Raw genomic sequence first — 23722 nt, 5'->3', positions numbered from 1 at the left:
TGTTCCACCCCCCCCCCCCGAAATTTTTCAGTTTTGCTTGCGTATATATGCGCGCACACATACAAACGCACGCACGAACATACATAAAGTATGGTTGAACCCCCCCCCCCCCCCCGAAAAAAATTTCTGGCTACGCCCCTGAGCCTTAGCCTTCCACCCATCGTGCAGCACGTGACGGTTGAATTTGATCGAACGCTTAGTTAACGACGACGATTTACTATGAGATGAACGCACCCGCAAGGCATTTAGTTCCACAAGGGCAGGCTATACTGACTCAGATTACGACGTTTCAGTTTTGGCCGACTCCATGCATGCCGTGCACTTAAGTACGAAATAATTATTTTTACAGCCTCAACTACGCTCCGCGAGCCTCGGGGAGTATAATGAGTGCAATACTCACACGACCTTATGATTCGATAAAATGGACGTGCACTAACGCACAAATCGACAGTGGCTGAAGATGAGCTGCATGGATTGCATTCTACTAACGCTCTCTCCCGCAGTACGGTTAAGTACTGCGACGCACACAATGAGAGGTATTACGAACGTATGATTCACCGCCAATATCAGACGTCTTATGCAGAAGTTGCTTTCTCCGCTGCCGTACTCTCTGTTACCCACTGACTGTAATGCGACTGCAAGCATACCAATCGTGCATAGAGATCCCGCCGGCGGTTCGGGGCGACGTGGAATCTTCCAAGCTGTCCAGTTTCTTGATAAGGGCCGTCCAAAGAGAAACCTAGTTGACGTGCTGATTCCGTTGGTCAGTCAGCTTACAGGGCAGAGGGGTGGCATCTTTATAGACGTCCGCGAGGGCTGGACCCCGTGGTCTGGAACGCTTGACCGAGTTGTCTTTTGGGCAGGGACGAGCTTCGCGTGAGAAACAGGTGGTCCAACTCTCCACCGTTGCCGACGGGCTTCTCTTCCTTCTCGCGGCTGTCTTGGCTCGCGTGAGCTGGGCGCTGAATGGGAAGAAGAGCACGGGACGAGGAGCGTCTGCGGGGGACATTCGAAAGCGAGCGGCCGGCCGCTGCACGGCACGCAAGGAGGCGCGGAACAAAGTCGACGAGCGCAAGAGAAACGCTAGCTAAGGAAGTTGATTTTGAAGCTGCTCCTCTGCCGATTCACATCTGTCACGCAGCGCGTCTGACTGTGGTGAGTTCAAGCGCCCCCTTGCACTTCTTGGATTAAAAAACATAGAAGTTTAGAAGAACCGACAGAGAAACATGAAAGGTGCACCTCGAAACACGCAGCACTCGTTTTGTTATGTTATATTCATGCGCCCCGCCAGCATATTCACGCTCCATTCTATACAAAGACGGGAGCCTGCACTGACGGCGCGATGCACAGAAAAGCGCATTACGTCAGCTATGGACGAAAGTTTGCGTCGGGAGACGATTTTTTTCAAGCGGTCCTTTTGCCTTTCGGGGCCCTCGTTCCTTTCTTCGCTTTCTATCGCGGGCACGTGCGTTTTGTTGTGTCTGCATGCATATTCCAGCAAAGATGCTATGCAGACAGAGGGCGGGGGGGTGCAGTGTTGTTTACTCACAAGCAAAGCAAATCCCAGCGCTGTGGACGCGTTCTGTAGGTGGAGACGCAGTGCTGTCGCTGTTTCTTACCCTTGCTGCTTCTGTTGTCGAATTCAAGGGCAATGACACGTACTCACTATGTGTGTAGGCCAAGATCGGTTAACATAGAAAAAGAACGTTTATAATACACTACGCTTATGAGGTCAGGACTGCATCAAGCCGGAACGAGTTCAAAAAGACCGTGCATCAGTTAGCACTTAGAAATCGTGCAGACTGCGCTCACTGTGGAAATCGAGGAGCGCGCGAACATTGCTTAATCCGCATTCGCGTTAAACTTGTTACTTGTCGTTTAACTATAGTACGAGTGAGCGCTTTAACTGCCTCAGCATCAGCCATAGTAATGTGCCTTGCCACGGGCGAATAAGAGCAGTAAAGATGTGAAGTACTCTGAAGTTATTCAGGTATCCCGCGTCATATGGCTGTTTCTCTTGTTTCCACATGTTGCCGCCGCACAAAAGTGCCGCACTGCGATTACCTGAAAACCACACACACCAACACACGCAAAATAGGATGACCTTATTTTTAAGTCTGGCGGTCACATGCCTCCAATTTCCCACAGGGTGGGTGCTGTTGGGAAACGGGTGTCTCAGCTTGCGACTGCTTCTGCGCAGAGCTGATAGACGGAGCGATCAAGGCGACGGTGAGTTAAGGCAAATTTATATACATATATACAGAGGCGTTACATATTCGGCGCTGGGGCCGACAGCTTATTGGGCTCGCACAGCGGTGCAACGACGACCCGCGATTTCTTCGTTTGCTGTCTCGCTGTCTCTCTCTCTCCGCGCAGCTTGGTTCTTTTATAGCCCTGGGCGATCGCTTGCATCAGCCAGGAGCGCGAAGCCTCCAATCAGGAACCGCCGTTGGTCGCTGGCTCGAACCGGATCCGCGGATGAGAGGGCTTGCCGCACGTTGCGGGAGAGATTTCCTTCGGTTGCGTCAGACGCAGCGCCGGAGTTGCCGGGGATTGCGTAAGGCTGCCGCCTCGTTGCATCAGCGGGTGTCGACGCTGGTTGCGTCAGACGTTTTACCAGCTTGAATTCCTTGTCGAAGCAAGGAAGTTTGGGTTGGGAGCCCTGGCATAACAGTGCCCTCCCAAGCGACTATGTACGTCGTTCTGCCGAGCACCAGGCAGGAAGTGCGCTTGTAACTATTTCACCGGTAGATACCCGGCGGTAGCAATTCACTGCCTTCCACAGCAGCGGGTCAAGTCTGTGGTGGGTTAAGGTACGCCCAGGGGCCTTTACAGAACCTTATGGGGCCACGCATTGGAAGCGGACGCTCTACCATGTAGCCACCGAAGGGGTGGCCTAAAAAAGAAAATAAAAATTTTGCAGTGGCTTAGCTCGGCTATGCCAGGATATACGCAGCTTTAGCAAAGGTTCAGCTGATTATTCTGAGCTTTCCAGGTTGTCTAGGATTAGCTTCATTGTCATGCTTACTGCTGCTCTAATGAGACACACACGGTATACGTATTATGTGGCACATGCATATTTATTTTTGCTCAACGTCAGGTTGCTTCTTCATTCTTCGTACGCTGAACCGCTAATTGCCAGGCAACTACTTCGGGATCTGATGACATAAGCTTCTCGGCTCTTCTGCGCCGTTGAGCAGCATTTGCGCTCTCCTTCTCCGTGGCGTTACCCACCTGCAAACGCCAGTCAGAGGCGCTATCAAGCGGTGCCAGCGCATTGTCAGACGGCGACTGCACAGCGAAGGCGAATAGCTGCGCGCGCCATCGCGACGTCACCCCTCTCGAATGCGCAGAGCAGCAGCGGCTAGAGTTACTGTATATGCTACCTTTGGGTAGCAGAGTTGCGCATAAGTCTGGCTAGCAACCATGGTTATGTCGCGAAGACTCACTCCGTTTTTGCCGGCGGCATGCCTACTAGGTCACCGGTCGACATGTTTGGCGTGTCGAAGACCGGTGATTTACTTTAATGTGAATTACTAGTGTCAATCCCGTTCGCTGCAGCGGCGCCATCGAGAAATACAAAAATTGGCCCCAGCGTCAGCTTCTCCGCAACGCATGGTTGCTAGCGGCGTTTGGAAGGCAGATGCGCAACTCTGCTACCTAAAGGTAGCATATAATATACAGTAACTCTAGCAGTGGTGAGTCGCGCGCGCCGGCGCCAGTCTTTCTGCCCGGCTACGACGTCACTCCTCCCGCTCTCCGCCACCAGCAGCGGCGAGCCGCGCGCGGCGGTGGCGGAGAGCGCGTGAGATGCCGGCTCCGCACTGATCCTCGCGCATGCGCAGCACGGCTCATGAGGTACCACGAGAAATCGGCTCTGGCTAGGCAAGTGTAGCTAACGCTACGAAAGAAGCAGCTTTACATGGTACAGCGTCCGCTACCAATGCGGTAGGTACCGGGTTCGATTCCCTATGCCGACCGGTAGAATGAACCTTTTCATTTTGCCGAATAAAGAATGAATTATGAAACGAGGGTTAACTCTTATTTCGAATAACTACAATGAAATTAAATATCACACCTGCGTTACAAGGATATTATGTAAAGGAGCTCCGTGAAAAGCACTTGAATTGGTGCTGGCACGAGTGAGCGAAAAGAAATCGCAGATCTTTGTTTGCCGATTGAGAACAGGTTAATTTTTCCATACTTACTGTCAATTACATTCCACAGGCACTCAATGACCTCACGCTGCGTCGCAGTAAACAATTCTGACCTTGTCATCCACCTATGCTGACCAAGGTGTTTTGTACACACTGTCACATGGTGGCTATCATATTAAAGGGACACTAAAGGCAAATAGCAATTTATGTCAGAGTGAAAGCTCAATGTATGACAACGTCTAAAACGGCAATATTATCGACAGCAGTACCCTACTTACCGAGAAATTAAGCTAAGTGGATGGATGGATGCTATGAGCGTCCCCTTTATAACGGGGCGTTGACAAGTGTGCCACCAGGCTCGGCAAAAAAAAAATTCTTTTTCCTTTTTCTTTTTTTTAATACTGGCCTAATGCCTCTACTTTGATAAAATCTATCTTACTACAGGGGGAAAAAAACGTAAATTCTCAGCCCAGTTCTCTGCCCTTTACGGCAGACTGTCCTTATTTTTTTTCCAATATTTATTTTTGTCCTTTCTCTCTAATTTTCTGCCACCAATATTCTAACCGCCTCTTACTTATTTCAATCGCGGGAGTGTTCAGCTTTCCATTGTTGTTCCTAAAACCCAAGGCTTCATGTAGGGTCGTGCCCAAACGTACACCTGGGTACACCTGGGTACACCTGGGTGGTGAAATGTATCACACGATGAGCGCCACGAGGGGGGCATTTTGGAACTGATCGCAATGACGTGAGAGCGTCCGACTACAATTAATCACCAGTAATTATACTAGCTGCAATAAAAAAAGAACCTTCCGTGCATCAAGAGACGTAATAAAATTCTGATCGTTCGTTTCTGTTTGATTCATGGAAAAAAGAACCTCTTTGACGTTGCCATGGGGGAATGGCGCGTGTGGTTCAAAGATTCCGTTTTCGCCGAACTGCGCTTCACCCGGCGCCCGAATTCGCTCACACGGTCGCGTCTCAGTGGTAGTTTCGGTATCGCGTACTGCCGCGTGCGTTTTGCACGCTCGTGAAGTCGCTCTGACAGAAAGTTCGACAAAATGCCGCATACATGCGAATGTTGCCGGATGCTCGAATGGTGCACGCCGCCAGTGCACGCCGCCGCGCAGTAAAGGCAGGCAACGTTGGGCACGGCAACAGTGACGTCAGAAAGGCCGATTTCAGGCGGGTGATTTGAAGCGCGCTAACGCGACACGGACCACTAAAACGTGATTTTATTTCAAAATAAGCGCTTCCTTGGCACAAAAGTAGCACTACGAAGTTTCTGGACCGCTATTTCAACAATCAACGCCGACTTAATATTTGCTTTTAGTGTCCCTTTAAGTGTGGTACAGATTAATACACTCCCAGTGGCATAGCCAGAAACATATTTCAGGGGCCCGACCCCACTTCCTCTATAGGTGCACTTGTATGTGTGCATATATATACATATATGCAAAATGTAAAAATTTGGAGGGGAGTTGAACCCTCCTCTGGCTATGGCAATGTACACTTCCTGTTTATGGGCTTGAATGCTCCCGAAGTCAAGACACCAGCATTGTGAACTTGGAAATAGAGCATTTATTATCATATCTACATCTGCAAACGTATTTTGCCTACTGGTCTTCCATATTGCGGGCGCGCCACAATGGTGGGAAAATGTCGCTACCGGTTTGGCGGGCCCGCAGGCGTGCCTCGTCGGGGCTTGGTTGTGCCTCCAGGTGCCTGCACCATTGATGAAAAACAGGAAGAGAGCTTAGTGGTGCAAGGGCTCCCATATAATTCATGCATCATATTCAGATCAGTCTGAAAATTTCTTTTGGTAAATACTGCGCAGTATCTGCTTTTTTTTTTTCAGATGTGAAATCTGTAGAGCTTAGAACACATCTGGTGGGGATGTCTCTGACTGCATTCATAAGTGCATCACTAACTGCTGAAGGTGAAGCTGCATCCAAGGCAGTTCAAGAGTACAATCCATGGGCAATGGGGGCATCACAGATCCATGCTGGATATTACATAACAGACCAAGCTACACATTGTGGTAGCTACGTACTGTCACTCCGCCTGCGAGTGGTCCTTCCGATAGGAAGGTGGTAGTGACATTACACAAGGAGGCAGCAATGGTGCAGTGTTGGCACTAAGCAATTAGACAGGGTAGAACCAGGACTTGCTTCACTTGTTTTGTTACACAGAGCAAGCTTCCCAAATTTAGAAAATCTTTTATAAGTTATTCCAATTAGCTGATCTCACTGAATTCCTTTCTTTATCATTATTAACCCCACCAGAGTACAAGTATGTAGAGCCTCATTATAGAGCACTCATCAGGAGCACAAAAAAAAATTTTTGACATATCAGTACACTCAATGACGTATTATTCAGATGCTTGAATTTCCTTTATATTCCCGATAATAGCCTGCCTCCGCAGTCCCTCTATGTACACAGTCAAGCCAATGTGCAAGAACATCTGAAATATTTAATGCTGACACCTCTCACCATCCGACACTTTGGGCTTCAGGGTACGATTGCAGGTCTGAAACATCATTGACTGAAGCCGCTACAACTTGCTTGCACCTTCAGACGAGTGCTCTTGCACGCCGATTCACTTGCTGCCGTAACACAGGGCTGGGCAGAGATACTAAGAAAATTATTGTGCAATACAGATATTGAAATACATGTGCTGGAACTGAGATACAGTTGTCTTTGTTGAATGGGATATTGCAAAGACACATATGCAAAAAGATGAGAAAAGCATCCCATAATACAGACGCAAGAATCCAGATACAAGAATAGAAATTCCAGAATACTTCTTTGTTCCGGCAACGCTGACGCTCTGCAAAGACATTAATAAGTGCCGCATAATACTGTGAATAATGTTGCAGTGCACTGGAACTTGCAAGTCAACATATCGCTCGAATCACTAACGAACACCACTTAATTGAGAAAAGGTATGCATTTATTTTACACACAAGATCTGTTTGTTGCGTCAATTGCACTTAAGCAACAGCAGCTTCTCAAACAGGCTGTCTCCGAGACAGCATCGGTTCGGCCTCAACACAAAGATTGTGAACTCGTGAAGTGGCTGGCTGCTCGAAAAATATGAGGGGTGCTGCACCAGCCTTGAGAGGCAATGGCTTTCATCAGTAGAGGCCTACAATACTGCTTCTGTGATCCTAACGTGAGCGGCATTGGGGACATATGATGAGTACATCCCCACAGGGGCAATTCTGTGCATACGGGAAAACCTTCACTGCCCTCCCTGTGTTGCTGACCAGCGGTGTACCTTTGCTTGGCTTAGCACAAAAAAAGTCTTCATTTCCCTCTTGGAAACATGTCAGCTCATTTTCGATAAAAAGAAAGTCACGGGATACCTACGTTCTGTACAGTATCGCGATATAAACGATACATTGTAAAAGTATTTCACTACTGAGATAAAATAAATTTTTAAAATGTATCTTGATACAGAAATACAGACACCCAAAGTATCTCTAAGGTACTATGCGACACTTCTGTATCACGATACTGCCCAGCCTTGCCGTAGCGTTCCTAAGAGTAAGCTTCACTGCAATGCAAAAATGCTGCGTGGTCAAGAATAAGCTGTGTACTGCCGTGAAGCATACCATGAATGAAAAGAGGCTGATATAACAGAGCATAGTATGTGTTCTATAATTACAAACGCGTGCACCCGAGTTTTTTGTCACAGCATGAAAACCGACATGCCCTATAAATGCACCTGATGACCTTTATATTTCGGATGTGGCTGTGGCGATTTGAGCTCTTCAGGGCTGAAATCACAGCAGGTTCCTAGGTCTTCAGGGAGTCCAAAAAACCTGACAGTGACGGTACCTTTGTTAAACTCCAAATCATAGTTTCACCTTTTTGTCCAGGAAACACGTTTCTTGTAACTATCTCTTGTAACAAAAATTCTAAAAGCACTGAGGGGCCGAACTAGACACTTTATTATATCTCAGCACCAAAGTCCCAACGTGGCGAAGATTCAGAGCAAGATAACCAGGCCAATCTGAATTCCACCAGTGTCTGCTTGATGCTGTTCGGATCCTGACAATTTAAACAGAGCTGTTTCAGGGAACATGGTGATGGATCTGGAGTCCAGCTATACTACCGGGCCCAGCATACAAAGCGACCTGCGCTGCAGACGCTGCGATGGAAATCCAAGTAAATGGTACTCTGTAGCAAAGTCGGTGTGGAAGCACGACAGGGCTTTTAAAGCAAAATGAATGAATGTTGGGTGCAATTTGTAGTCGCAACTATACGAAGAATGACATCCAGCTGCACAACGGAACGGAATCTAATTGAACCAAGGGAATAAAAATTACAGCACATACCGGTTCATACAATACTGGCTGCGTTGCATGCACGTTTATGGGTTGTGCATCTTCTAAATAGTTAAGAATTTACTCTAGGCATTTAGAAAAGTTGTCCTTACTAAGCAAGTGTCTCTTGTATACGATACTGTTAACATGGCAAACATAAGAATACCAACCAAACCATTTTCAAAGGCCTAACCAAGTGTCTCTTGTAACAAGCTTTAATGTACTCCTTGCTTTCAAAGGTGTCCTGCTGTTCACTGCAGTGTAACTCAAGAGGTATGATAGTGCCTATGCAAGCAAAATATCCTTGTCTTGCAATGTTCTGACATTGCACCTATGTAAATATGGATACATACCAACTTGCCCAGTTATCAGCCTTACTTCAATAGCCTTCCCTACTTGCTTCGACGCTCCACAATTTTTTTTTTTGTAAGATCCGGACCGCACATGAAGGAATCACAGTGCATAGGTAAATGAGCACTGATCTTATTTTTTATTGATTTGGCCTACTTTATCAATGCAAAACGAGATGGTTGTATCATGTATACGTCTGTTACCCTCCGTAGTGCAGAAGCGTAATTTTTTGAATGTGTGTATTCACAAACACGTGATTGTATATCATTCTTCTGTACAAATGTAACTGCTCACCAGTCTGCAGTGTATATAAAAAGGAGCCTTTCTTCAAATAAATCCAGTTCCAAGTGACGCTCTTCCCTGTCCCCCTGTTTTTGCTATGGCTGGACACCCCAGGGGCCATATTCTCCACATCTCACTTTCGTGCCGCATGACCCCGCATACAGAGTCCTTCATCCCGTTTCTGAGATAAGGTTGCTCGCAGTCTGCTGAAACTTGATGGAGGTGGGGTGGACGGCAACAAAACTTAGCCAAAATGAAATCTGATTGCAGACTGCCTTTAATTGTAAAATTTGACATTATTTTCGTGGAGCAGACTGTCTCTACTGGCACCAAGTGCTTGCTCTGGTAATGAAAGCATTACAGCTTGGGCCAACTGATGAAAGGATATGCTTATCACACGTACTATGGTGATCAATAGCATTTCTCATGTAAATAGAAGGCATACTTAATGGCACAGCATTCGCCAATTGAAGTGGTCACTCAGAAGGTACCTTAATAACCATCATCATCAGCCTATTATTATGCCAAGCGGAGGACGAACACATCTACCAGAGACCTCTAATTTACCATATCTCGTGTGAGTTGATGCCATTTTATGCCTGTGAACTTAATTTCATCAGCCATGTACACTGCCATCCTCAGTTGCATTTCCTATTTTTTGGTAACCATTCCATTGCTCTAACTGACCACTGGCTGTTTGTCCTATCCATTATGTGTCTGGCCCAGGTCTATTTCTTTTGCTTAATGTGAACTAGAATATTGGATATTTCCATTTGTTCCCCGACCTATTCTGCTGTACTCTGTTCTCTTAATGTTACGCTATCATTTTCTACAGGACTTGTTGCTGAGCTTGTTGGCTCATTACTTGAGGAAAATAGGTATGGTGCTAAAAGAACGGGGACGAAGTAAACACACCAAACGACAAACATATTTGGTGCCCGTGCTTGGCATTCCGCGTCTTCACTTTGTCCCCGTCCTTTTAGTGCCATACCAATTTTCTTCAAGTATCACTTTCTGTTTCATTGCAAGTTGTGTGGTCCTTAACCTTTTTTTTTTTTCGTGTTTCTTTGTAGTACTCTAAGCTTAAGCCCCAAATGTTAGAGTACCAGCACCTATGTATATGTTTTCACATGGTGAATTATGGCAAATATGTCAAGAACTGATTCCTCCAAATGCATCCAAGAGGTTCAGCGGCTCATAATAGCCATCGCTGCAAAAGAAAGGCAGTTTCTTGTTCAACTGTAAACCATGCTAACCTGATGCTCTTATCTGCTTGTCCCTCCTGAAAGTCCTTGGCAACGGCTTCCGAGTAGACAGCATCAAACAGATCTCGCGCTGTGAATGGCCCTTGGCATACCTCAGGAGCACGGTATGAGACGTATGGCTGCAACTGCACACAGTGTTATTGCATCAGTGAAGCCAATTACCAAACTGAAGTGCTCGAGAACAAACAAAAGCTGTCAAAGTGTGAATCACGAATCTAAAGCTCCTAAAAGTGGTATTGCTTGGCACACAAGGAACAAAGAGAAAATGAACCCTGATGATGAAGCATCATTGAGCAAGTGGTTCACTAAAGAGGAATAAAGAATTAGAAACATAATTTGAGATCAAAAGATTCAGATTCATGCATCACCTAAGCAAATCATTTTACACACCAAAAGTTAATCTGCCTTTATTTGGCAATTTTTTTAACACAATGAGGCTGATGGCAGAAGTTTCGATGATTCCCTTGGCAAGTTTGCATACACTGTTTTTAAATACACCATCAAATACATGTTTTTTTTTTTCTACAGCAAGGTAGAATTTAATCATTACTCTATTCAGAAAAGCTCCAGTTTACTTGCACTTAAAGTGAAAAAATTTCATATGGTTCGAAGTATAACTGGAGCCTTCCAGTAAAGCATCTCGCACAGCTTGTGTTGCTTTTGGACTTTATATCCCATCAATCAATCAATTGAGCTTAACTCTCTTGCGGTCAAAGAGTCACCACCATATTGAAGCAGCTTATGTGGAACCTGCAACTTCCTGAAGCTCTAATAAAAATTTCAAGTCTTTAAAATCGAACTGCTGCTATTAATTAATGAACAAATCTGATACAATGAGTTGTGAAAATAAGGGAAGTTGAAGCACTAAATTTTTTTTACCTAATATTGCATGAAACCAGCAGACAATCAAGACAGTTAAAGCACTGGCGAATTGAAATTAAATATTACGGAGAAGAATGCTATTACTGTAAATTTTATTGTGCTTACACTCACTTTAGTAGGTTTTCTTATGTAGTTAGTCTATTCTTAAAAGTGTTTGTTATTATAAAGACGTTAATTAGCGGGCACTCGGCAACGATACAAGACAGCGACAGTCAAGGTGGGTCGGACTCTCAGCACCAGTGGCGTTCTCTCCGAAAAGAGCCGAAGAAGGCGACCCACCAGAAGGTGCTCGAGAGGATGACCCATTACTGAGTTCGGACGCTTCGCTACAATTACCCCGGGTATGAAAAGGGAGCCGCCTGGCGACCTAGCAACTTGTCATTATGAGGGGGTCATGGTAGGGCTTCAGGCGCTCCACGCTGACAATGTCGCACCCTCGACGGCGCATGTCCGAAGATGGTTCGATAGGTTCGATCAGGTAGTTGACCGGGGACGTGTGTTCGACGACACGGTAGGGGCCTTCGTATTTGGGCAGTAGTTTGGAAGAGAGGCCATTTGCAGTGGTAGGGACAGAGAGCCATACGAGCGCTCCAGGGAGGAACATGGGCGCAGAAGTGGTGGTGTCATCGTGAATGCTCTTCTGCCGCTCTTGGTTATGCGTAGTAAAGGTTTTGGAGAGCTCACGACACTCCTCAGAAAGTCTGGCTGCGGCAGAAATCGGCACACATTCAGATCGATCCGGCTTGTAGGGAAGGATTGTGTCGAATGTGTGCGACGGGTGCCTGCCGTACAATAAGAAAAAGGGTGAGAAACCAGTGGTGCTCTGAGGGGCGGTATTGTAGGCGTACGTGACGAAGGGCAGAATGGCATCCCAATTTGTGTGGTCGGCGGCGACGTACATCGAGAGCATGTCGCCGAGCGTTTGGTGAGGCCATTCGTCTGCGGGTGGTAAGCAGTAGTTTTGCGGTGAACAACGTTGCACTCTTTGAGAATGGCTTCGATGACTTCTGACAAGAAGACACGGCCTCGATCACTGAGCAGCTCCTGAAGTGGACCGTGACGCAGCATCAATTGGTGGAGCAAGAAGGAGGCCACATCGCGCTGTAGCCGCAGGGAGGGCGGCAGTTTCAGTGTATCGCATGAGGTGGTCTACAACGACGATGGCCCAGCGGTTACCAGCGGACATCAGAGGAAGTGGCCCATACAAATTGATGCCAACGCACCCAAACGGCCGGTCAGGGCAAGGTAGAGGTTGCAGACCTGCCGGCGACAGGTGCATTGAAGTTTTGCAGCGCTGACAGTTGATGCAGGAGCGAACGAACTTCTGCACGTAGCGGTACATTCCTCGCCAAAAGTACCGTTGGCGAATGCGGTGGTAGGTTTTCGATACCCCAGAGTGTGCACACTGCGGATCAAAGTGGAATGACTTGCATATGTGAGTATGCAGACTGCAAAAAGAGCCGAAGACGGCGACCCACTAGAAGGTGCTCGAGAGGACGACCCATTACTGAGTTCGAACGCTTCGCTACAATTATATATACTGCACAAACACACTATAAGCATATGAACATTTCTCCATCTTGTGAACACCATGCAAAATTAACTGTACTCATTTTTTTCCTTAAGCACTGTTCCATCAACATGTGTGCAGGGTGGCCAAGTTTGCTCAGGCTATTTGTGCAGCCTTCAACTTGGCCTCCCCTACTATCATGGGAGTATTGCCAATGAATTCTATTCAATTTACAATGGCCAAATTATGGCATTCTATGTTTCACATCTGCTATCTGAAAGTGGAAGTTAGAGAGGGCTTGCTCCTTCAAGTACTGCTAACAGCTATAGTATAAACACGCAATTCCAAGGCAGTGAGACATCCCTGTGGAAGTCGTACTCTCACCTTGCAGTCGGTGAGATCGGGCACTATCAGCTCGGGAACCATCTCGGGTATTGGGGGTCCACGGTGTGACACAGATGGTTCACGCAGTCCGTACGCTGCGCAAGCATGTCACGAATAATTGTACATTATGATACAAAACTACAAATTAAGCTTTACACCACTATTTCTAAGCTGAAGTCTAGCATGCCAGACCAGCAAAACAAGAAACACCACAAGCTGAATGATAAATAAGTATCACAGGTTGCGAAGGCATCACATTGCAGAAACACTAGAGAGAAGGTGCACGGGAGCTGGCAGGGACAAGGAGCATCTGGCTCCTGTGTTTGAAACACATCTTCAAAACGGCACGGTATTATAAAACGACATTGATGACATTACCCTGTCATTCCAAAGGTGCAACTATATCACCCCCCCATGAGTGTAACTGGTATAACGCCAGTAAGAACGCTTGACACATTTAATGCGAACAAACATAGTTACACAGTAAGAATCATTGTGATAGCCTACTTAATGCTGGTAGCGGTCGAACTGTCAGCAGGTAGTATAACACAATATTCAGACGCGTGCTCTACGACGTTTGCAGAATGGCAATGGTAGCAGTAATCATGAAACGATATAAAAATTCGTGTGTTTTACGCGACAAAACTTCGATATGATTATGAGGAACAACTCTGGATTGTTTTTGACCATCTGGGGTTCCATTAGCTGGTCCCTATACCGAAGTACACGGGCGTTTCTTGCATTTCTCCACCAATTAAATACAGCCGCCGTGATCTGAAATCGAACCCGCGTCCTCACGTTTAGCAGCGAAACATCCTAGCCACTAAGCTACCACAGCGGTTATGAAACACCGCTAGTATCTCATCTGCATCTGTGAACAGTTTGCCTGGAAGTGAAGGCTGATTAATATCTAACAACGAGCACGGTTACGATCGCAGGACGCAGCCATGCAGTGAAGTATCCCAGACATTGAGCAAGCATCAGAAACGGTTATCCGCGATTCCGAAAAGTAGCAGCGAAACAGCGTCCGCCCTTTGCCACTCCACGGATTCACAATGCAGCAATGCGGCGACTCACTCTCAATCACACGATCCTTGCGCCTGCGATCGTGAAACGTCCCCCGAATGTTGTGCACGGGGAACTTGCGAAAGTTTCTCTTCCCGAGGCATGGCGCCGTCGTTGAAACTCGCCTGACCTGCGACCACGTAAGAGTGGCTGCTTGCTTCAACGAAGAATTCATCACGGTGCCGACTGTGGCTTGCAGATCGCAGCACTTATCAAAACGAAATGCGTCCTTCTGAAACTAATTAACTGGGCATTGGCAAGCAAGATCACAAGGACTGTGCGTTGCTTGGACTAAATACTACCGCAATGTTCAACGCTAACTGTATTTCGCACCGCTGTCTCTGGCAATGTTTGCAACAACATTCATTTTTTCAGTCATAACTTTTTATTAATCTATATTTTTGTGAGGGTGCTTTATTGAATATTGTCAATGGTAATATTAAAAGTAATTTTGATCACTATTATGCACATAAATAAAATATATAAACAAATAAAGAATAATCTTTTTTTGCAAAATCTTGTGTAACATTTTTCACGTAGCCATAGTCGTAGCCCCTACGGTGCCTTTTAAATTTCCTCTAGTTTTCCCTAGCTTAGGCAATGCCACCGAAGGTAAAGGGCTCGGCGATTTGCGGCTGTGTTTTGTATCGCAGCAACTACAAGCTGGAGAAACCAAACCATTGTTTGTTTATTGTGAACACTAAATTGCACATTTGTCACTTGTGCGGTGCGACACCGTCTCGAGACGAAAGCTTCGCAAGCGAACATCAATAGCAACGATTGCTTAGCCAGCTTTCAGTGTTTCTTACCGCTCTTCCTATAGCTATTGCCTTTCGGACCGTAGCTGTGTCCGGTAGAATAGCTAAGACAGGCGTTTGAACCAAGCAGGCACACGCAATTCGATGTATTAAAGAAAACGACGACGACGACAAGCGGCGTAGCAGACGCTGCGCGCGAAACAAACCGGCACAAGCGGAGTATTCCTTCCCTAGGTCTAGGGAAATTGAGTGTGCCATTCGGAGCTCTCGCTCGCTGCGCGACTCGCGTACAATCGGCTCGGACCGCTACGTTAGCATCTCACCGAGGTATCGGTTCGCTGGGAACCCCTGCCGGACTGCGGCTACGGCCCCCTGTATTTGTTTTTGTGGTCGTGCGAGCCGCCTCGGGTGTGTGTGACGCGCAACATGTGCTGATGTCCGCGGCCGAGCTCTTGATGGCTCCTCAAGGAGGCGGCGGCGACCGGTCATCGGAGAGCAGTAGCAACGGCAGCCAGGCTTCTCTCAAGCGAAGCTCCAGCGGAGGAGCTCGGGAAATGTGAGTTCGCTTTGCGATTGTTGGTCGGGGTGAACGTTTCGACGTCGTAGTCTAGCGGCTACGCCGCGCGGGGTGAACGAGCCCTAGTGATCGGCGTTAGCAGCTGGGGGGCCCGTACGCATCTGCGTGGCGCACGTGCGGCTGCTACAGTTCGACGGCGACGCCAAGGACGGGCTGTGCGCGGCTGGACCGACCGGCCAGCTGACCGGTCGGGCACGGCAAGTCCGGCCTTGGCTTACGGACGTCTCTGACAGTCTCTCGCCAGCAGTATCATTTCTTTTGGGGCCGTGCCCTCGGAAGAAGGCTGCTCCTGTTGTCTCGGCGTGCGGAGGCACTCGAAATGCTATCGGATGCTGTTGGGATAACAGCGAACAGTCTTTGGCAGCTTCGTTTTTCATTTGTCGGTCCAACAACGGCAAGAAGTGAGCCGAAATATAATTATATGCGTGCCTGTGTGAGGAGGTCGTGCGATGAGACTGCTGTAACAGTTTGTTCAACTTTCGGGCTCGTACATTATGTCCAAGATCAATAAGTGCGTTTTGTTGCATGCGTGTTGTCGTGTGATTCAATTCTATAGTAGCTCCTGACCGCCAGCCAATATTTGTAACACAGCACTAATAAAAAAGTGCTCAAGCAAGCCGTGTAGTGTAGCAGTCTGGATGTACGCCTCTGTCTCGTTATAAACGGCTGAATTCTGAGTTGGGGACGTAGAAACAAAACAAATCAAGGTTATGTTGCGGAGTTCGGCATTGCAAACAAGGTCTTTTGCTGGCGCCTCCTTGGATTCTCTCTCTGAATATTAAAGAGCACTCTAAAGCACACGTAGACGAAGGGAGTTCGATGGAGTTCTGCGTAAGCTACCTTACGAAAACCGTCTTCCCAGCGCCGTTTTAGTAAGTCAAGTACACTAGCATTTAAGCTCGCAACCATGCGAGGGATGAAATAGCGAAAGACTTGCGCTTCGTGCGTCACACGGCCGCGAAACTGGCATTTCCAAATTGCACTGTTGCGTTGCAGGTGTCGCGGAGACTTCGGGCGAATTCAAAGATAAAGACTCTTGGAGAAGGCCGGACTAGCGATCTTCGTGTGACCTTCAGTGAGAAGACAAAGGAATACGATAAAGCTTGACAAAAGATCACGCGTTAATGCACCGCGCGTAAGAAAGAGATAGAGAAACACTCCACTGTGCTTACTTAAAACGAGAGAATCGGACGAGGTGTGGAAAGGGTCACAGGTGTGCGGGAGAAAAAAAAAACAAAAATGTTAACGAAATGCTATCTGAAACTGAAACTGTCTCGAAGCAAACTCCGTCGAACTCATTTTCGCACGTGCATTTGTCATTCGAAGCGACAGTCGACAACCCTACTTTGCCGAGCATTCACTGTTCTCGCATGTGTCGAGCCGTCACGCGGCTTTGACCTCTTGTATCGTGCATGCAATCCGCGGGAAACCACTCTGTACGCACAAAAAAGTGCTCGAAAGATGTCGTGTGCTGTATGCTGCTCAGGTTTCTTTCTGCGCAGATCACATTGCAGCTTGCCCGATATAGAGACTAGATAGAGTGATACGCGACTTCTCCCGGTCTGTGCAGCTTCTGGACCGTGACGAATAGCCCCACTGCAAGCTTAGGCGCAAGGCTGAGCATCACTGCTTACAGTCAACCGTTTCTTTCTGTTCAAAGCTCTTCCGGGTTTATGAAAAGAAATGCCCTTTATTAACCCTTTGTTTCTTTTCCTTATGCATGTGAATATTCGAGAGAAACGACCTTCGAACATCGAATTGAGTGTTGTATATTTCCGATTTATAAACCAAGTTCAATACGGTGGTGGCGTGGAGTCCATCTGTCCTCACTTCCTCCTCCTACCCCACCCCCTTAAAAAATGAAATGAGACAGAAGGCAAGAAAGGTATGTTCACTGTCGCAGAACCAATTAGCCCACCTCTAAGAACCATTGTGTAAGGTATGTTCACGCACATATCATGCCAACGGCATGACTTGTATGTAATGTTAGCAGGGGATGACAGGTAAGCTGAAATAAGTAGCCGAAAGGTACTCATATCTAATGAATGATGGCAATAGTGAAACAGCGAATGCCAGATCAACTGATAGATACACGTATAGTACTGTGCTGTGCTCGCCGAAGGCGGAAAGTGTAATACTACACAGCATCGCGCATTGTTTTCAAGGAACCAAACAGGGTGACGTATGGGTCGTTTGCCTAAAAAAAGAATGCATTCGCAGGCTGACTAAGATGCCGCAATTGCTTATGTTTAACTATACTGTAGACTATTTGTAAGAATGCAGCACTTGTGTTCCCTTACGGTGTAAGAACAGAAAGAATATTGGATCACTTCGAATAGCGAAACCCCGAATCGAGTAGCGGAGTCATTTCGATTCGTATTCGACTTTTCGATTTTTTCAACGTTTTCTGTCCCTGATGACGACGACAGAAGTGGTGCGGAGGACTTTGATTAATTCTCCTTCACTGCTGTAGATCCTTGTTCGACGTGTTCACTGACTACTGGTTCAACAGGTTTGCAGAGCGTTTGTCCAGCATAGTCGACTATAATGAACATGAGGAAGAGAGGAAAGTTGCACGTCTACTCGTCCTTCCGATAACTATTACTCATAGACTAGTTTAACTGGCCCATTACCTCTATAGCGAGAAGTCTGTTTAAGATGTCGAAAACGACGAAAGGCCCTATCGTTCATGTTGTCGTGCAGAAAGCGTGATGCACCGTAGCGCAAAGTCAAACGTGACGTTAAAACTGAAAGCCGCACATGGCTACTTGACTGCGCGACGTGGCTATAAAACATGAGCGTAATCACAAAATCACGGAAGCGAACTGAATAGCACTGGCGCCACGTAACTCATATGCGCCAGTGCATGACGCCCATGCGGCGCAATACGAAATCAGTTTAGCTTGGTGTGACATTCTTTCAAAACTAGTTTTTCATGCACTTGGAAAATTGGGGTCGATTTTTGCTTTTAAAAATGAATGCCAATGCTTCCTTATGGTGAACGTTGTTGCGAACATTGGATACCCTAACGTTATTGTGGTGTCGCGGAATTTCACGATTTCTTTATTTATTTCTTTACTTTATGGTCTCATTATTTACACCCACCCAGTCTTAGGCAACAGCGCCGTCCTTGTTATTAAATTTTCTATTTCTCTCTCTGTCTAATATTTGGTCTGCTTCGCCACAATGAAAATCTCTCAAGACGTAAACTGCTAGATTGAGTCTTTGCTTCTTTTCGAATGCACTGTAGTCCTTCCTTTCAGATAAAAAATTGAGCAATGCCTAACAGACACCGACAGTCAATGACGTCACGGCGAGCTAGAGCAGGAACTGGTGTCGCTAACCGTTATTCGCTGTGGCATCGTTTTCTGGCTAAATAAGCCGCATTTGGTGGTGTCCAAATCCATCACTCAGAGACCGGTTTCTCTGTGTAGCGGACAGATCTCGAAGGCAACGCTGTCGGTGGCTGTATGCGCCGGAACTAGTCGTAGTCGCCATAACCGCCGAGATTTCTTCATGGCAGTATCGCTATTACACGTTTGCCGTTTTTCCTATTTAACATCATGGTAAGAAAAAGAAAAACTAGAATGCATGCAGTTCAATCCATGATTCTTGTTCTTTATTATTATTATTATTATTATTATTATTATTATTATTATTATTATTATTATTATTATTATTATTATTATTACAGAAAGGCGGTGGCGTGCTGATTGCCATTGACAATTCACTGAAATCCGTTAGACGGAAAGACCTAGAAACTATCGAAGAATCGATCTGGCTAGAAATCAACCTTGAGCGCCGTGAAAAATTGTTGATTGGATGCTTCTATTTACCGCCCAGCATTTCCCCTGCCTCGTTTCACGATGTCATGTCTTCTATTGAACTTGTGATATCTTCTCATAGTGGACACAGAATTATTGTTCTTGGGGATTTCAATGCACCTGGAATTGACTGGAGCACGCTTACCTTTTCTCATTACAATCATTTCACAGAGAAAAAGTGCAGCCTGCTCTTGGACTTTCTGGCGTTTAATTCCCTAGTGCAACATAATTCAGTCGTCAATTCCAGTGGCAACGTCTTAGACCTGTGTGTGTCAAACGATCAACCCCTTGAAGTTTCCCGCTCCAACATCTCTCTTGTACGTCCGGACAAATTCCACCCACCACTTAACGTAAGATTATCTGCATCAGCCGAAACAACGAGCTACAGCAGTTACGTAAACAAATCTCCAAGATTTGCGTTCAAGCGAGGTGATTACACGGGCCTCTATCATCACTTGTCCACCGTTGACTGGTCACAGGTTACTGACAAACCGAATGTTGATGACCAGGTTGATCAGTTTGCGGAGCTTGTACTGAGCAGCATGCGTAATTTTATTCCCCAATACACACATAAACAACGTAAATATCCCCACTGGTTCTCATCTGAACTTATCAGTGCACTGAAGCATAAAGATCGCGCACACAAGAAATCTAAATGTTCTCCATCGAGCGAGTGGAAGGAAGAGTTCAGCTTTTTTCGAACTCTCGCTAAACGCCTATATAAACGGGATCATAGTTCGTATATTGAATTCTTAGAAAAAAGCGCTTCTGACAGGCCAGCTGAGTTTTGGAAGTATGTACGTAAACGGTCCAGCAAAAGCGGAGAGTCTTTCAGACTACTAGACTCAAATGGGGTAGAAGTGCATGCCGTCGCTGACTGTTTTGCCGCACATTTCTCATCCGTTTATAAGGCCTCAGACTCTAGCACTGATATCAGACAGCCTAAGGCAGTTCGCTCACCCAGTGCTTTGTCGCTGGATGAAAATCTTATCTGCGAATGCATTAAGTGCTTAAAACCATCCTTATCATGTGGCCCAGATGGCATCCCCTCCGCCATACTAAAAGCTTATAGTAGTATATTTGTCCCAGTACTGACTACGATATTTAATAACTGCCTGGACACTTCCACATTTCCTAGCATGTGGAAAACTGCTCGTGTTTTCCCAGTATTTAAGTCGGGCTCTAAAACAGATGTTTCTAATTATCGCCCGATTTCTCTACTATGTGCCACATCAAAGATCTTCGAGCTGGCTCTTCACAAAATATTGTCTTTTAGTGTTAAAAGCTCATTGATTCCTAATCAACATGGTTTTCTCGCTGGCCGCTCAACTACCACAAATCTTGCTAGTTTCATGACGCAGATCTCCACACCTATTTCTCAGAGAGGACAGGTTGACGTACTCTACTGTGACCTGAGCAAGGCTTTTGACGTAGTCAGCCACACACTGATTATGGTTAAACTTGCGCAATTTGATGTTGACTTGTCGGTTGTGAATCTCCTGCAGAGCTATCTGCTCAATAGATATTGTTATGTAGCGGTAAATGGCCAAACGTCTTCTTTGTATAAAATGACTAGTGGGGTCCCTCAAGGGTCAGTATTAGGCCCACTCCTATTTTTAATTTACGTTAATGATGTTTCTTTTGCCATTCGTAATTCTTCTTTCCTCTTGTATGCCGATGACATCAAGATTTTTAAGGAAATTCATTCAGTTAACGACTGTCGCTTGCTGCAGTCAGATTTGCGCTCTTTTTCCGAATGGTGCAACGCTAATAACCTTTCTCTGAATGCCTCGAAGACAAAATTCATGTCTATCACTCGCAAAACATCTAGCGTGTCATTTCAATACTCTGTCAATTCTGTGTCCTTATGCAAGGTTTATGAAATCAGTGATCTTGGTGTTGTTGTTGATAGCACGTTAAACTTTTCTGCTCACGCTAAGCGTGTTGCTTTGCGGGGTCTTCGCACCCTAGGCTGTGTTTGCAGATTGTCTAGAGAATTCCGTTCTCCTATGCCCTTCCGAAAATTGTACACCGCGCTATGTCTTCCTCAACTGGAGTATGCGTCCGTGATATGGAATGGCATTGCTCAATCCAGCGGTAACACCATTGAACGAGTCCAGAAAAAATTCCTTAGCATATATAACCATCGCTTTGCTAAAAAATCTCGTTCAAATACTGCTGAATTATTATCATTGCCATCACTTCACTGCCGACGAAATCGTTCTGATCTCTTGTTTCTTTATAAGCTAGTCCACGGTATCATATCCTGCCCTGTACTTCTCAATTGTGTAAATTTTCGAATTCCGCGTAAGTTAACCAGAGAGAACAGACCGTTTCATGTACCCGCCTGCTTCTTCCAACACTCTACCGTTCACAGAATACAAAGTCTCTATAATGTTAATTTTCTTGATCTTGACATTTTTCATAGTCCACAATCATTGTTTTTATCCGAGCTTTGTACTGTTTTGACATAGTATGGCACAATGTACAAAGTCTTCCCTTCTCCGCCTTTCCGCATAGTTGTATATATGCAATCTAATTTTTCATTCCCCTTCAATATTTCTCGTGTTGTCTTATTTTACTCCTCCCCTTTTGTGTTCATTTCTCTTTGTCTACGTGTATTTGCTCTTTTTATTTCTGAAGACTGTCTGTATTGTATAGTTTATTTTTATTGTTTTTTTTGCGTGCGCCTGCACAAAGACCTTACGGTTGTTCCTGGGCACGTTAAATAAATGATTGATTGATTGATTGATTATTACTTTCAAAATGTAATACAAAAGCTTCGAAAAAACATTTTTGGTCCCATAGCCTGGCTGGCTAGTGTCGGGACCAATGGTTAGACATACCGCATATCTCAGCAAACGGTACCAATAGTGACAGGCGGAACAGCTATAAATACATATACTAGATTATACAATGCACTTTTAGAGACAAAGAAAAGCACATAGATTGTTTATCAAACTACGCCACTATCCGATAACAAAGTCGCGAAGTTATAAGCTGCGGAATCAACTGCCACTTCGAGAGCACACTGATTCTATAGGCTCGCGCTTTACCGTTATTGGATGTCAGGTTAGTTTTCCCAGTTCTTGACTGCATTGATTTTGCATAGATGAATCCAATGAAAAGGAACTTATTAATAGTGAAAGGTTGCGACAAAGATGCCAAGGGCGCTTACTGAAACTGAAGATTGAAACACACACTAAGTTTACTGTACTTGTCGTTAGAAAAATTGCTGTCAAGCCTCAGAGTGATATAAATGATTTATAGTACCTGTTCCCGCGAGCCAATTTTATTTTCGCTGCCCATGTGTTAAATGCGTCATGTCATGAAACATTGGCTCGTTGTACACTCTTAACCAGGTCCTGGTTAAGTGCTGGCTATATCCAGGAAGCCAGACGAAAAATGTCCGGTTCCGCGGCTATCAGTGGCGCAGGCAGAAATTTTTTTCAGGGGGGGGGGGGGGCACCTCCTTGATCCGACATTGGGTCGATGTGTCATTTTGTCCTCTTTATTCCATGGGGAAAAATGGGGGGGGGGGGCACGGGTCCGGTGTGCCCCCCCCCCCCCCCCCGGATACGCCCCTGACCTGATTCAGAGTGTACTCGACATCGAGACCACAGGCATTTCGTCATGCCGTTTTACGGTCTCATAACGCCAACATAATGTCAATGACGCTCGGGCCAGCATTCCGAAACTAACTTTAGTATCGAGTTTAATCATCTCATATATTTGTTTCCAAGCCTAACTACACTTTTTTACGCGTCATTACTTTTGTTGCGTGCCGGAAATGCGTGGTAGCCAGTGTTTGTGCAAAGTCGAAAATCCATGTAAATGCTCCTTTTCACCGTCGCTTTCACACTTTCAGACATCGCCACCATTGAAATGTCTCAAACGTGAACTATCGGAAGCCGGCCCTATACGTCAACTTACTGTGTTATCCTAAGCCGTCGCCTACTTGACAATGCGCATGACAGACGTTACAGGCATTCCTAACCATTTTGACGTCGTCAAACTATCGGTCGTGCTACAGGTGGAAGCCCGCAAACGTCAGGAAGGAACGCTCGATGTTCTCTGCAGCGTCAGCGACCGTCGCTTTTTTTTTTTTCGTTTATCTACGCAGCAGCAGACGTTGCAGAGCAAAGCAAAACACGCTTAAATTGGGGGTTATTTTCCTCCGGGGCCCTCCAAGACGACTGTCTCTCTGTACTCGAACTCTGAAGGTTGGGTCAAAGGTCTTTCGAGGCAAAGCCTGCGCGACTTGCACATCGCTCGCGAGACCTATTCCATTGGTGCTGACGTGCGGGAAGGGTCACTGGCTAGCGCTTCAAGAGCAATG

The 23722-nt window shown here is 46.1% G+C and overlaps 2 protein-coding genes across 2 annotated transcripts in view; one reads left to right on the top strand and one right to left on the bottom strand.

Moving 5' to 3' along the window:
* Nucleotides 1-5712: 5712 nt before the first annotated feature.
* Nucleotides 5713-14547, bottom strand: LOC119393407 (39S ribosomal protein L41, mitochondrial). Its single transcript, XM_037660405.2, has 4 exons — nucleotides 14237-14547; nucleotides 13160-13254; nucleotides 10375-10508; nucleotides 5713-5879 (listed from the first exon to the last, which is right to left on the bottom strand). The coding sequence occupies exons 1-4, from the start codon at nucleotides 14397-14399 to the stop codon at nucleotides 5771-5773; spliced, it is 501 nt and encodes a 166-aa protein (XP_037516333.1). The 5' UTR covers nucleotides 14400-14547; the 3' UTR covers nucleotides 5713-5770.
* A 729-nt stretch (nucleotides 14548-15276) lies between these two features.
* Nucleotides 15277-23722, top strand: part of LOC119393406 (protein Aster-B) — a 108664-nt gene continuing 100218 nt past the window's right edge. Inside the window, exon 1 of the mRNA XM_037660402.2 lies at nucleotides 15277-15538. Within this exon, the coding sequence (XP_037516330.1) occupies nucleotides 15417-15538 (122 nt within the window). The 5' untranslated portion in view covers nucleotides 15277-15416. The remainder of the gene's footprint in view (nucleotides 15539-23722) is intronic.

Source organism: Rhipicephalus sanguineus, chromosome 5 (genome assembly GCF_013339695.2).
Source record: "Rhipicephalus sanguineus isolate Rsan-2018 chromosome 5, BIME_Rsan_1.4, whole genome shotgun sequence".
Taxonomy (NCBI): domain Eukaryota; kingdom Metazoa; phylum Arthropoda; class Arachnida; order Ixodida; family Ixodidae; genus Rhipicephalus; species Rhipicephalus sanguineus.
The sequence above is the reverse complement of the archived record's forward strand: the minus strand, read 5'-3'. Positions and strand labels throughout refer to the sequence as shown.